This window comes from Pelophylax lessonae, assembly GCF_965119305.1.
Source record: "Pelophylax lessonae genome assembly, chromosome: 2".
Lineage (NCBI taxonomy): Eukaryota > Metazoa > Chordata > Amphibia > Anura > Ranidae > Pelophylax > Pelophylax lessonae.
Genome location: NC_138769.1, coordinates 5,688,993 through 5,703,865, shown reverse-complemented (window position 1 = coordinate 5,703,865; position 14,873 = coordinate 5,688,993). Strand labels below are relative to the sequence as shown.

The window sequence follows — 14,873 nt, the reverse complement described above, 5'->3', positions numbered from 1 at the left end:
TTCATTTACAATGTATACTGGGGGCCCATTCACACTATTGGGGTGTGTTAGTGCAATAAGGAAGCTCCTTCATTTGAATGGGTCCCCAAAAGCCGAACCCACTACAAAGGTGTGTGTAGTATTTCTGGCAGTACATTGGATGTTTAGCACAAGGGGGGGGGGGGGGGGAGGAGCAGATCGGTTCTCTCCAATCCCATCCGTGTGAGGGAGGGGGGGGGGGGGACTGTCAGTGAAGGCTCTGGGCTGTATGGGAGAGACGCTCTCACCTCAGAGCCCTGCAGCCAGCTACCCCATTGGGGCCCCCGACAATGAAGAAACACAAGGGCCCAATCGCAAGTGCGACCCTTGTATTTCCGCCATGGTTTAGCTTTTCTTCTTTTTTTTTTTTTTTTTTTTTTTTTTTTTTTTTTATGCTGGCAAATCGCTCTCAAAAAGGTGTTTTTTTTTTTTTTTTTTTTTTGTTTTTTCTGAAGCTCCATAAACTCCTCTATACTAAAGCAGTGTGCATGGACTGATGATGGCACAGGAAAAAAGGGCTCAAAAGCTGCTGCTAGGAGCGTGTTGTGTTTTTATTTTTGTTAAACACACGGAAACATCTTGTTACCCCACCCGTGTCTCACTGTTCTCTGATTGGTCTGTATTTTGGTTCGTTTTGTTTTCTACCGTTTCAATGGATGGCTCTTCATGTGCTATCCATAGAACAGCTGTGTGGGCCTCTGCCTGGGGGCATCAACGCTCAGGGGTCCCTCTGCAAGAACAAATACTCATTCACCATATTGTGTGTATATATGTGTGTATATTTATATGTATGTGTGTATGTATGTGTGTGTGTGTGTGTGTGTGTGTGTGTATGTGTGTATATATATATATATATATATATATATATATATATATATATATATATATATATATATATATATATATATATATATATATATATATATATATATATATATATATGTATGTGTGTATGTATGTAATGTGGACATATGGAGAGACGGGTGGATAGATAGGTATTGGGCGATGGGTGGACAGGCAGGACGAATAGATGGATGGTTATATTGGGGTTTTTGAACCGGGGGGGTGCCACAAAGAGTCCTCGGGTATTGCGGACACATCCCGGTCTGAGCGCTACTCTGTGTTCACTTCCATGCAGTGCTACTCTGTGAAAAGCGAGCACAAGGATTTGTTGGGGGGGGGGGGGGGGTTTGTGCTAGGAGGAGGAATCTGAGAGGATTTGTGCTAGGAGGGGGAGTTGGGGGGTTGGGGAGGGGATTTGGGTGGATTTGTGCTAGGAGGGAGGGAGGAATTTGGGGAGATTTGTACTAGGGGATAGGATTTGGGCAGGTTTGTGCTAGGAGGAGGAGTTTGGGGGGATTTGTGCTGGGAGGGATTGGGGGGGGGGGGGGGTAGGGGTGGGGGGTCTATGCTAGGAGGGGGGGATTTGTGCTAGGACTGGGGATTTGGGGGGGGGGGTTAAGCTAGGAGGGGGGAAGTGGATGGATTTGTGCTAGGAGGAGTAATTTGGAGGGAATTGGTGCTAGGAGGAGTAATTTGGTGGGGGATTTGTGCTAGGAGGGAGGATTGTGTGTGTGTGGGGGGGGGGGGGGGATTGTGCTAGGAAGAAGGGTAATTGCACTTGTTTGATGAATATCGGTAACGGAGGCTGTGGCGATGTTGGCCCCCTCACTGACCCCTCTTCTGTCTTTGTGTCTCCTCCCAGGTGTGTCTCGGGCCCAGCGTGAGGTCACCGTCCAGCAGGGGCCCCTCTACCGCACGGTGGGCTCCCACATCAGCATCTGGTGTAAGGTGAGGGGGTACCAGGGGCCCCCCGAGCAGAACTTCCTCTACTCCATCTACCTGCCCTCCGCTCCGGACAGAGAGGTGCAAATTGTCAGCACTGAGGACCCCTCCTTCTCCTACGCCATCTACTCCCAGCGCGTCCACAATGGCGACATCTTCGTGGAGCGAATGTCCGGAGACCACACCCTCCTCCACATCCGCCAACTGCAGGAGAGAGACGCCGGAGAGTACGAATGTCACACCCCCAACACCGACCCCACCTACCACGGCAGCTACAGCGCCAAGATGAACCTCAGCGGTAAGAGAGCCGGCCATGTGTGTGTGAGCTACAATGTTACAATGTACAGTCAGATTACTGGGGGAGGGTAGAATGAGGAATGCTTCCTACTTCTCTACAAAGTTACAGTGTACAGTCTGATCACTGGGGGAGGGGAGACTGAGGAAATGCCGCCTCCTCCTTCTACAAAGTTACAATGTACAGTCTGTAAATTTTGTCTAGTTTCCCCTCCCCCAGTGATCAATGTACAGTCTGATCACTGGCGGGGGAGGAAATGGGACAAAGTTACAATGTACAGTCTGATCACTAGGGGGAGGAAAGGAGACAGTTACAATGTACATTCTGGGGCCTTTTACACAGCTTTAGGCCTGACCCACTTACATCAGTTTACCCCTGTTCATTAGGGTCCCCAATGTTCTCCCCTTATATCGGGTCTCCAGAGTCACCCCCCCCCCCCATACATCAGGGTGCCAAGAGTCCCCTCTTCTTAAATCGGGGTCCTCAGAGTTCTCCCCCTTACATCAGGGTCCACATAGCTCCCCCCTTACATCATGGTCTCCAGAATCACCCTCCTTAAATTGGGGTCCCCAGAGTCCCACCTTACATCAGGGTTCCCAGAGTCCCTCCTCCTTAAATTAGGAACCCCAGAGTTCCCCCTTACATCAGAGTCCCCCTTTCATTAGTATCTCCAATGTCATCCACCTTTATATCAGGGCCCCCAGAGCCGGCCTTAGGTCGGGGCCCTGAAAAACCCCCCTCACATCATGGTCCCTAGATCCCATTCCCTTTCAATGTGGTCCCCAAAGTTAGAAAGGACTGGCAGAGTGGGGGTAAGGAGAGTGGAGAGGAAGGGAAGAGTGGGGGTAAGGAGAGTGAAGAGGAAGGGCCGAGCGGGGGTAAGGAGAGTGGAGAGGAAGGGCCGAGTTGGGGGGGTAAGGAGAGTGGAGAGGAAGGGCCGAGTTGGGGGGGGTAAGGAGAGTGGAGAGGAAGGGCCGAGTGGGGGGGGTAAGGAGAGTGGAGAGGAAGGGCCGAGGGGGGGGGTAAGGAGAGTGGAGAGGAAGGGCCAAGTGGGGGTAAGTAGAGTGGGGGGTAAGGAGAGTGGAGAGGAAGGGAAGAGTGGGGGGGGGTAAGGAGAGTGGAGAGGAAGGGCAGAGTGGGGGTTAAGGAGAGTGGAGAGGAAGGGCCGAGTGGGGGGCTAAGGAGAGTGAAGAGGAAGGGGAGAGTGGGGGGGGGGGTAAGGAGAGTGGGGGGGGTAAGGAGAGTGGGAGGGTAAGGAGAGGAAGGGCAGAGTGGGGGTAAGGAGAGTGGAGAGGAAGGGCCGAGTGGGGGTAAGGAGAGTGGAGAGGAAGGGCCGAGTGGGGGTAAGGAGAGTGGAGAGGAAGGGCCGAGTGGGGGTAAGGAGAGTGAAGAGGAAGGGCCGAGCGGGGGTAAGGAGAGTGGAGAGGAAGGGCCGAGTTGGGGGGGTAAGGAGAGTGGAGAGGAAGGGCCGAGTTGGGGGGGGTAAGGAGAGTGGAGAGGAAGGGCCGAGTGGGGGGGGTAAGGAGAGTGGAGAGGAAGGGCCGAGGGGGGGGGGTAAGGAGAGTGGAGAGGAAGGGCCGAGGGGGGGGGGGGGGTAAGGAGAGTGGAGAGGAAGGGCGGAGTGGGGGGGTAAGGAGAGTGGAGAGGAAGGGCCGAGTGGGGGGGTGGTAAGGAGAGTGGAGAGGAAGGGCCGAGTGGGGGGGGGGGGTAAGGAGAGTGGAGAGGAAGGGCCGAGTGGGGGGGTAAGGAGAGTGGAGAGGAAGGGCCGAGTGGGGGGGTAAGGAGAGTGGAGAGGAAGGGCCGAGTGGGGGGGTAAGGAGAGTGGAGAGGAAGGGCCGAGTGGGGGTAAGGAGAGTGGAGAGGAATGGCCTAGTGAGGGTAAGGAGAGTGGAGAGGAAGGGCCGAGTGTGGGGTAAAGAGAGTGGAGAGGAAGGGCCGAGTGTGGGGTAAAGAGAGTGGAGAGGAAGGGCCGAGTGTGGGGTAAAGAGAGTGGAGAGGAAGGGCCGAGTGTGGGGTAAAGAGAGTGGAGAGGAAGGACCGAGTGTGGGGTAAAGAGAGTGGAGAGGAAGGGCCGAGTGGGGGGGTAAGGAGAGTGGAGAGGAAGGGCCGAGTGGGGGGGGGGGGGTAAGGAGAGTGGAGAGGAACCATGAATTCTGTGCTCTACCACAAGATCCTGTAGGAGAATGTCCAGCCATCTGTTCCTGGCCTCAAGCTCACTTGGGTTATGTAGAAGGGCAATCCTCCGAAACGCAACAGAAAGTCCTCCTCCGGCTCAAGATGAAGGTTTTGGAGTGGCCTAGTCAAAGCCTGGACTTAAATCCCATTGAGATGCTGTGACATGACCTTTCACAGGTCTGAAAACCCTTTAAAGTGGCAGAAGAAAACCATTCTGCAAAGAGTGGGCCAAAATTAATTGACAGTGATTTGAAAGACGCATTGCCAGTTATCGTAAACGCGAACTGGAATATACAACCAATCCCAGAGAGGGGCCCGGAAACCCTCCTGGTGAATTCAGCCGCATAAATGACCTAAGTGAAGCTTTTATCTCCTGAAGACCAGCTGGGGCCCCGCTCCGTCTACCAGCTGGGGGCCACCATGGATGCGGGGAAGGCGTGCGCTCCAGTAAACTCCTCTCAGACATGGCGGGATAATTGGATGTAATGGTGTCTGTCTGTCTGGAGTCCAGCTGAGACCCCCCCATGTAGAATGTCCCTCGTGCCTCCTCCTGTCACACCCGATATCCGATCGTCCTTCTGCCTGGTGCACATCGATGGTTCCCTGTTCTCCGGGCCCCGGATGGTTAATTGCGGAGCTGCCAGCGGCGTCCGGTCTATTGATCGCAGATCTCTGCTCCTCGCAGACATTTATTAACTAATCCGTACAGATCTGCCGCTTCCGCTCTTCGATCGCTGCCGCCTCCCCCACAGTCCCTCTCTGTCCACATTCCATTAAAGGGGGACTCCAGATTTAAATCTCCCTCCCAGTGTTTTGCTTCCTATCCTTCTCAGTGCTCCCTCTTCATCCCCCCGCTCCCCCTCATCCTGGTCCCGCTTTCTCTCGTTCCACTCCCCTCATCCTGGTTCCCTCATCCTGATCCCACTCCCCCTCATCCCATTCCCTTTCATCCTAGTTCCCTCATCCCTGCTTCCCTCGCTCCCCCCTCGTCCTGCTCTCATCCCCCCACTCCCCCTCATCCTGGTCCCGCTTTCTCTCGTTCCACTCCCCTCCATCCTGGTTCCCTCTTCCTGCTTCCACTTCCCCCTCGTCCCATTCCCTTTCATCCTAGTTCCCTCATCCCTGCTTCCCTCGCTCCCCCCTCGTCCTGCTCTCATCCCCCCACTCCCCCTCATCCTGGTCCCGCTTTCTCTCGTTCCACTCCCCTCCATCCTGGTTCCCTCTTCCTGCTTCCACTTCCCCCTCGTCCCATTCCCTTTCATCCTAGTTCCCTCATCCCTGCTTCCCTCGCTCCCCCCTCCTCCTGCTCTCGTCGCCCCACTTCCCCTCATCCTGTTCCCACTCCCCCTAGTCCTGTTCCCTTTCATCCTAGTTTCCTGCTGCCGCTTCCCCCTCGTCCCTGCTCAAGTCGCCCCACTCCCCCTAATCCTGGTCCCGCCTCCCCTCGTCACCCTGGTCCCTCATGTTCCACTCCCCCCCCCCCCCCCCCCAAATCCTGGTTCCCTCATCTTGCTCCCCCCTCATCCCGCTTCTCCCTCGCCACCCCGCTCCCCCCTCATTCTGCTCCCACTCCCCCCTCATCCCGCTCTCCATCCTGGTTCCCTCATTCTGCTCCCACTCCCCCCTCATCCCGCTCTCCATCCCGGTTCCCTCATTCTGCTCCCACTCCCCCCTCATCCCGCTCTCCATCCTGGTTCCCTCATTCTGCTCCCACTCCCCCCTCATCCCGCTCTCCATCCTGGTTCCCTCATTCTGCTCCCACTCCCCCCTCATCCCGCTCTCCATCCCGGTTCCCTCATTCTGCTCCCACTCCCCCCTCATCCCGCTCTCCATCCTGGTTCCCTCATTCTGCTCCCACTCCCCCCTCATCCCGCTCTCCATCCTGGTTCCCTCATTCTGCTCCCACTCCCCCCTCATCCCGCTCTCCATCCTGGTTCCCTCATTCTGCTCCCACTCCCCCCTCATCCCGCTCTCCATCCCGGTTCCCTCATTCTGCTCCCACTCCCCCCTCATCCCGCTCTCCATCCCGGTTCCCTCATTCTGCTCCCACTCCCCCCTCATCCCGCTCTCCATCCCGGTTCCCTCATTCTGCTCCCACTCCCCCCTCATCCCGCTCTCCATCCTGGTTCCCTCATTCTGCTCCCACTCCCCCCTCATCCCGCTCTTCTCCATCCTGGTTATCTCTGCTCCCACTCCCCCCTCATCCTGCTCCCCCTCGTCCCATTTCCCTCAGCCCGTTTCCCACACCAATTGTTAGTCTCACTCCGGCCTTCCCTTCGGTCTTGCACAGTTGTACCAGCTCCCCTCCTGACTCTGATTTCACTGCACACTGTGAACTTCTCACAATGTGCATTGGAAGTTTGCAGCAAGTCAGATGGAGCCCCACCTCATTTCCTGGCTGGAGGATCCTGCATCATCTAGCCCTTCCCTCCCCAGTCTGTCACTGGCCCATCCCTCATTCATTCAATGGGGAGGCTCAGCATCATGTGAGCGCAGTGCCGGGACATTTAGAGTCCAGGGTGAACATGCCAAACTGCTCCCCCCCCCCCCCCCCACCAAAAAAAAAAAAAATTGAGCAAAAATCTGCGTGCTTCCCCCCCCCCCCCCCCCAAGCATAAACCATCCCCCCTCCCAGTACAAATTCCCCCCCCTGCTGAAACACCCCTTTCCAGCACAAACCCTCTACTTTTTTTCAGATGTATCCTCCAAGTGCAGATCCCCCCCCCCCCCCCCCCCCAAAATGTCCCCTCCTAGCACAAATGGCTCTCGCAGTCCTCTCTACTAGCACAAATTCCCATAATCAATTTCCCCTTACTAGTGCAATTACCCTCCCCCCTCCATCATATCACCTCCTAGCACAAATACTCCCCCCCCCCCCCCCCCAACACAAATTCCCCTAGTCACCACTCCAACCCCCCCTAAATTTCTCCTCCTAGGACAATTCTTGCCTCCATGCTGTCCCCAATCTCTTCTCAGCGCCCCCCCCACCTCACATAATGCCACAGTGGCCAGGGCACCCACCCCTTGCCCCAGTCCCATGTGAGCGTTACCTGTGAAAATGCAACCTGCCTTGGAATGCCCACTCCTCTAGACTTACACCCTCCCATCAAGACATAACTCCTCCTATGGGCACACCCACTGCTTACATCAGACCTGAGGGCTCTGTAGAGGAATACAGAGGCAGGGTGCCATGTACAGCCCCCTTCCAGGCCCCTCCCACCAGCCATGCATTGCATAGAAGCTCAGAGAACCAGTGATGACCTCATTGGGTGTATAATAAAGTATATAATTAAAATTGGAAGGTTTTATTTAAAATTGTCTATAGAACGTTATTGAGGATGGGGGGGGGGGGGGAGGCAAAATGGAAGCAGATTAAAGAGGAGCGCCAGGCCCCCCCCCCCCCCAAAAAAAAAATTTAAGTCAGCAGCTACAAATGCTGTGATGAGTCCCATGAAACTGCAGGGGAAAGGCGAGAACTTCCAGCTCAGATCGCTGTGGCAGCGGGCACCTGTCCAAACCAGGTACGCTCTCCTCCCCAAAAAGTGCCAAATGGGGAAGTGGAGGGGAGGGGGGTGCAAACAAGTGTAACTTCCCCTTTTGGGTGGAGCTCCGCGTTAAGCTTCACCTTTTTGAAATGCTGATAAAGGGTTGGTTGTGATGAAACGCGTTGGAATTTTTGATGACCTATTTGATTTAGTTGTCTTTGAATATACAGATTCTTTACCGATTTCACCTAATCTGGCCCTATAACTTCCATCTCTTGTGGGGGGGGGGGAATCTTCCTTTTAGGATCATTATACAGCATACCGATCATCCAGGGATTCCACCTTCCATTCGGAATGTTCCGGGGAGATTGTGAGGCTCGATTTACCATCATTTTAATAAATTTTTATAGCCGCAGTCGATCTATAACTGATATGAAGTCGGATCCCCTCCACAGATTCGTTGGGATTTACGCCTAAAGCGCGAATGTTTTTTGTGGCGGCTGAGGCGCGGGCCGATTCTCCGTAGTTGCAGGCTAGAGAGAGAATTGGACGCGGATTAATACGGCCGTAAAAAAATCAATAGAAATATTGAAATGAAAAATGAAACGATCTTCTTCTGACGGATCGGCGCGGTGGACGGGAGGTCCCTCGCCTCTCTCAGATGCTGAAATCGCCACCGTGGGGGTCGTTCCTTACTGCTGCTCTAATCATTTTCTTTTATTTCCCGGGAACTAATTAAATGTAATTTCCCAGCATGGCAGGGGGTCCAGGCGGAAAATCTGCCGCGATTCGGGTCATTTGGCGAACACCAGGAAAGTGCTGAGGGTTGGAAGGAGACGGTCTGTAATTGCGTGTTCTGGGTTCGCCACCTCTTTTTTGTGCTTTTTTTTTTTTCCGCTCCCCCCCCCCCCCCCCCCTTCCCTGTGGCTGACTGTGAGCCAGAAATCAGTGAATGTTGTACCCCCCTCCACCTCCACATGTGTTTTCTGCCCCCAGCTCCCTATAAATAGTTAATGGGACATCTTCTGCTGGCGGTTGCTCGGGGGAGCCCGACGTGTGAAGAGAGATAAAAGGGGGCAGATGGCAGACAGCGGAGATGGAGAAGAGCCGAGGCCCCCCAGGACGAGGGCCCCTGTAGAGGCTGCTAAGTGAGATATACTGTAAATATTACATGCACCATACATGTACCTGCGCCCCCCCCCCCCCCCCCACCACCACCACTCTGCATCGCTTACCGACCCCACCAACATCTGCGTCACACCCAGCCAAGTCTGAGATCCCCGCCACCGCCTGCACCCCAGAGACCCCTACATGGCAATTATCAGTGTCTGCCTTGTATAGCTCTGACATATACCACAGCGCTGTACAGAGATCACTGAGCCAGTCACATCAGACTATACCAGAGGAGCTTACACTCTAATGTCCCCTCCCCCACAGTCACATCAGTCTCTGTACCAGAGGAGCATACACTCTAATGTCCCCACCCCCCCCCCCCCCCCCACAGTCACATCAGTCTCTGTACCAGAGGAGCTTACACTCTAATGTCCCCTCCCCCACAGTCACATCAGTCTCTGTACCAGAGGAGCTTACACTCTAATATCCCCTCTCCCACAGTCACATCAGTCTCTGTACCAGAGGAGCTTACACTCTAATGTCCCCTCCCCCACAGTCACATCAGTCTCTGTACCAGAGGAGCTTACACTCTAATGTCCCCTCCTCCACAGTCACACACTATTATTATTATTATTATTATTATTATTATTATACACTTATATAGCTCTGACATATACCGCAGTGCTGTACAGAGATCACTGAGCCAATCACATCAGTCTCTGTACCAGAGGAGCTTACACTCTAATGCCCCCCCCCCCCACAGTCACATCAGTCTCTGTACCAGAGGAGCTTACACTCTAATGTCCCCTCCCCCACAGTCACATCAGTCTCTGTACCTGAGGCGCTTACACTCTAATGTCCCCTCCCCCACAGTCACATCAGTCTCTGTACCAGAGGAGCTTACACTCTAATGTCCCCTCCCCCACAGTCACATCAGTCTCTGTACCTGAGGCGCTTACACTCTAATGCACACTATAATAATAGTGTGCAACTGTGGGGGAGGGGACATTAGAGTTTAAGCTCCTCTGGTACAGAGACTGATGTGACTGTGGGGGGACATTAGAGTGTAAGCTCCTCTGGTACAGAGACTGATGTGACTGTGGGGGGACATTAGAGTGTAAGCTCCTCTGGTACAGAGACTGATGTGACTGTGGGGGGACATTAGAGTGTAAGCTCCTCTGGTACAGAGACTGATGTGACTGTGGGGGGACATTAGAGTGTAAGCTCCTCTGGTACAGAGACTGATGTGATTGGCTCAGTGATCTCTGTACAGCGCTGCATTATGTTTGGGATTTTCTTTTATTTTTTGAAAAATCAAATCGAACAGTCTAATCGGGTTGGAAGAATGTATAGAAATGCAAAAAAGAGGTGTGTGGCCCCTTCTTCTCTCTAGCATGCCATAGGTGTGTGGCCCCTTCTTCTCTCTAGCATGCCATAGGTGTGTGGCCCCTTCTCTCTAGCATGCCATAGGTGTGTGGCCCCTTCTTCTCCCTAGCATGCCATAGGTGTGTGGCCCCTTCTCTCTAGCATGCCATAGGCGTGTGGCCCCTTCTCTCCCTAGCATGCCATAGGCGTGTGGCCCCTTCTTCTCCCTAGCATGCCATAGGCGTGTGGCCCCTTCTTCTCCCTAGCATGCCATAGGCGTGTGGCCCCCTTCTTCTCCCTAGCATGCCATAGGCGTGTGGCCCCCTTTCTTCTCCCTAGCATGCCATAGGCGTGTGGCCCCCTTCTTCTCCCTAGCATGCCATAGGCGTGTGGCCCCCTTTCTTCTCCCTAGCATGCCATAGGCGTGTGGCCCCCTTCTTCTCCCTAGCATGCCATAGGCGTGTGGCCCCCTTTCTTCTCCCTAGCATGCCATAGGCGTGTGGCCCCCTTCTTCTTCTCCCTAGCATGCCATAGGCGTGTGGCCCCCTTCTTCTCCCTAGCATGCCATAGGCATGTGGCCCCTTCTGCTCCTTAGAATGTCATAGCTCTGAGATCTGAACCAGGAGTAAGGGAAGATAAAATCTTGGTTTGTAGATCCGTCATTCTTGGGTTATACAGAAAAGGTGGTGGAAGTTTTAGCGTCTCGTGTTAATGAGATTAAACAGCTGCTTGTGGTTTTTTTTTTTGCTTTTCATTTTTAGTTTCTTAGATTTGTATGTTGAGCTTTAGATTGGACTGACTGTCTCCTGAACTCTGTGTCCTCTGCTGTATCCCCCTCTAGGGCATGCTTGCTGTACAAATGGCAGAGTGATACATGAGTGCCCGACACTCGCTCACACCTTGCAGGTTCTATTTCCCTCTGGCTGTTGGTCTTGTCCTGCTTTCATGTTGTGCCCAACACTTGGCGGCAGTGCTCTATCCTAGCACACATCAGTCTGAGTCATGCCAGTTGGCATGGAGTGCAGTGGTTGCCTGGCATCCAGCGAAAGGACCGAGGTGCCATTGTCTGATGTCTCATCACTATTGATGGGCTATTCATATTGCAAACAGCAGGCAGAGTGCGGGGGTGGGGAGAGATCTGTGCCGGGTCTGTTTAATGGACAGGGTAGGGTTAGTGCCAGGTCTGTATACTGGATCGGGTAGTGCCAGGTCTGTACATAGGAGAGGGTTTGGGGTAGTGCCAGGTCTGTACACTGGTTGGGGGTAGGGGTAGTGTTAGGTCTGTACATAGGTTGGGGGTAGGGGTAGTGTTAGGTCTGTACATTGGTTGGGGGTAGTACCAGATCTGTACATTTGAGGGGGTAGGGGTAGTGCCAAGTCTGTACATAGGGGGGTAGAGAGTTGGTGCCATGTCTGTACACTGGATGGTGGTAGGTGGTTAGTGCCAGGTCTGTACACTGGTTGGGGGTAGGAGCTTAGTGCCAGGTCTTTACACTGGATGGGGGTAGGGGTTAGTGCCAGGTCTGTACACTGGATGGGGGTAGGGGTTAGTGCCCGGTCTGTACACTGGATTGGGGTAGGGGTTAGTGCCAGGTCTGTACACTGGTTGGGGGTAGGGGTTAGTGCCAGGTCTGTACACTGGTTGGGGGTAGGGGTTAGTGCCAGGTCTGTACACTGGTTGGGGGTAGGGGATAGTGCCTGGTCTGTACACTGGTTGGGGGTAAGGGGTTAGTTGCCAGGTCTGTACACTGGTTGGGGGTAGGGGATAGTGCCAGGTCTGTACACTGGTTGGGGGTAGGGGATAGTGCCAGGTCTGTACACTGGTTGGGGGTAAGGGGTTAGTTGCCAGGTCTGTACACTGGTTGGGGGTAGGGGATAGTGCCAGGTCTGTACACTGGTTGGGGGTAGGGGATAGTGCCAGGTCTTTACACTGGTTGGGGGTAGGGGTTAGTACCAGGTCTGTACATAGGAAGGGGGTAGGGGATAGTGCCAGGTCTGTACATAGGAAGGGGGTAGGGGATAGTGCCAGGTCTGTACATAGGAAGGGGGTAGGGGATAGTGCCAGGTCTGTACATAGGAAGGGGGTAGGGGATAGTGCCAGGTCTGTACACTGGATTGGGGTAGGGGTTAGTGCCAGGTCTGTACACTGGTTGGGGGTAGGGGTTAGTGCCCGGTCTGTACACTGGATTGGGGTAGGGGTTAGTGCCAGGTCTGTACACTGGTTGGGGGTAGGGGTTAGTGCCAGGTCTGTACACTGGTTGGGGGTAGGGGTTAGTGCCAGGTCTGTACACTGGTTGAAAGTAGGGGATAGTGCCAGGTCTGTACACTGGTTGGGGGTAAGGGGTTAGTTGCCAGGTCTGTACACTGGTTGGGGGTAGGGGATAGTGCCAGGTCTGTACACTGGTTGGGGGTAGGGGATAGTGCCAGGTCTTTACACTGGTTGGGGGTAGGGGTTAGTGCCAGGTCTGTACATAGGAAGGGGGTAGGGGATAGTGCCAGGTCTGTACATAGGAAGGGGGTAGGGGATAGTGCCAGGTCTGTACATAGGAAGGGGGTAGGGGATAGTGCCAGGTCTGTACACTGGTTGGAAGTAGGGGATGGTGCCAGGTCTGTACACTGGTTGGAAGTAGGGGATGGTGCCTGGTCTGTACACTGGTTGGGGGTAGGGGATGGTGCCTGGTCTGTACACTGGTTGGAAGTAGGGGATAGTGCCATGTCTGTACACTGGTTGGGGGTAGGGGATAGTGCCTGGTCTGTACACTGGTTGGGGGTAGGGGTTAGTGCCAGGTCTGTACACTGGTTGGGGGTAGGGGTTAGTGCCAGGTCTGTACATAGGAAGGGGGTAGGGGATAGTGCCAGGTCTGTACACTGGTTGGAGGTAGGGGATAAGGCCTGGTCTGTACACTGGTTGGAGGTAGGGGATAGGGCCAGGTCTGTACACTGGTTGGGGGTAGGGGATAGGGCCAGGTCTGTACACTGGTTGGGGGTAGGGGATAGTGCCTGGTCTGTACACTGGTTGGAGGTAGGGGATAGGGCCAGGTCTGTACACTGGTTGGGGGTAGGGGATAGTGCCAGGTCTGTACACTGGTTGGGGGTAGGGGATAGTGCCAGGTCTGTACACTGGTTGGGGGTAGGGGATAGTGCCATGTCTGTACACTGGTTGGGGGTAGGGGATAGTGCCAGCTCTGTACACTGGTTGGGGGTAGGGGATAGTGCCATGTCTGTACACTGGTTGGGGGTAGGGGATAGTGCCATGTCTGTACACTGGTTGGGGGTAGGGGATAGTGCCAGGTCTGTACACTGGTTGGGGGTAGGGGATAGTGCCAGGTCTGTACACTGGTTGGGGGTAGGGGATAGTGCCATGTCTGTACACTGGTTGGGGGTAGGGGTTAGTGCCAGGTCTGTACATTGGAAGGGGGAATGGGTTAGTGCCAGGTCTGAACATTGGAGGGATTAGCTTTTCTGTGCCCAGCTGGGAAGGGGTTAAGAGACTGGCATTTATCCCACAGAGTGCCCCCCGCCTTCCCCTCCGTACGATGACATGAAGATGAATACAACATATTACAGGAGATTACATCCCGCTGAGACCACCTGCCGCCCAAACCAACTTCATCTAATCTTCCGCCACCGACACCACTGCCTGTTCTGTGTGACTTCCAGTCCCTGTGTTATCCATCCTCCTCTCCTCCTCATTTCCTCCTCATGCATCTGTCTGTCCCCGTACTATCCCTCCTCGTCTCCTCCTCATACACCTGTATGTCCCAGTATTATCCATCTACTCATACACCTGTCTGTCCCCGTACTATCCCTCCTTGTCTCCTCCTCATACACCTATATGTCCCCATACTGTCCATCCTAATCTCCTCCTCATCTCCTCCCTATACACCTCTGTGTCCCTGCATTATCTATCCTCCTCTTCTCCTAGACCGGTCTGTCCCCGTACCGTCCATCCTCCTCATATACCGGTCTGTCCCTGTACTGTCCATCCTCCTCTACTCCTCCTACACTGGTCTGTCCCTGTACCGTCCATCCTCCTCTCCTCCTCATACACTGGTCTGTCCCCCTAGTGCCCATCCTCCTCCTCTTTATGGAGTAGGTCAGGCGTAGTCTCTTAGCGATCTGCACAATGATATTGATATGAATGGGAATCGGCTGACCTGCATTGGATGTGTGATTTATTCACCGGAAAACAATGTTCATCTAGTGGAGTATTTTTGTGAGGTCTAGGTAGTTATTGGGAATGGATTATGGTGTAGTTGGCAGGACATGTAGGTAGTTATTGGGAATGGGTTAGGTTGTAGTTGGCAGGACATGTAGGTAGTTATTGGGAATGGATTATGGTGTAGTTGGCAGGACATGTAGGTAGTTATTGGGAATGGATTATGGTGTAGTTGGCAGGACATGTAGGTAGTTATTGGGAATGGATTATGGTGTAGTTGGCAGGACATGAAGATAGTTATTGAGAATGGATTATGGTGTAGTTGGCAGGACATGAAGATAGTTATTGAGAATGGATTATGGTGGGGTTGGCAGGACATATAGGTAGTTATTGGGAATGGTTTAGGTTGTAGTCGGCAGGACCTGTGGGTAGTTATTAGGAATGGGTTATGGCGTAGTCAGTAGCACCATATATTATG

General features: G+C 53.8%; 1 protein-coding gene across 2 annotated transcripts in view; it reads left to right on the top strand.

Moving 5' to 3' along the window:
• LOC309548508 (immunoglobulin superfamily member 3-like) overlaps positions 1 to 14,873 on the top strand; it is a 109,334-nt gene that overhangs the window by 36,527 nt on the left and 57,934 nt on the right. For both annotated transcript variants that reach the window (XM_082248462.1, XM_082248463.1), the window contains exon 3: positions 1,724 to 2,101. In XM_082248462.1, the coding sequence (XP_082104588.1) occupies positions 1,724 to 2,101 (378 nt within the window). The remainder of the gene's footprint in view (positions 1 to 1,723; positions 2,102 to 14,873) is intronic.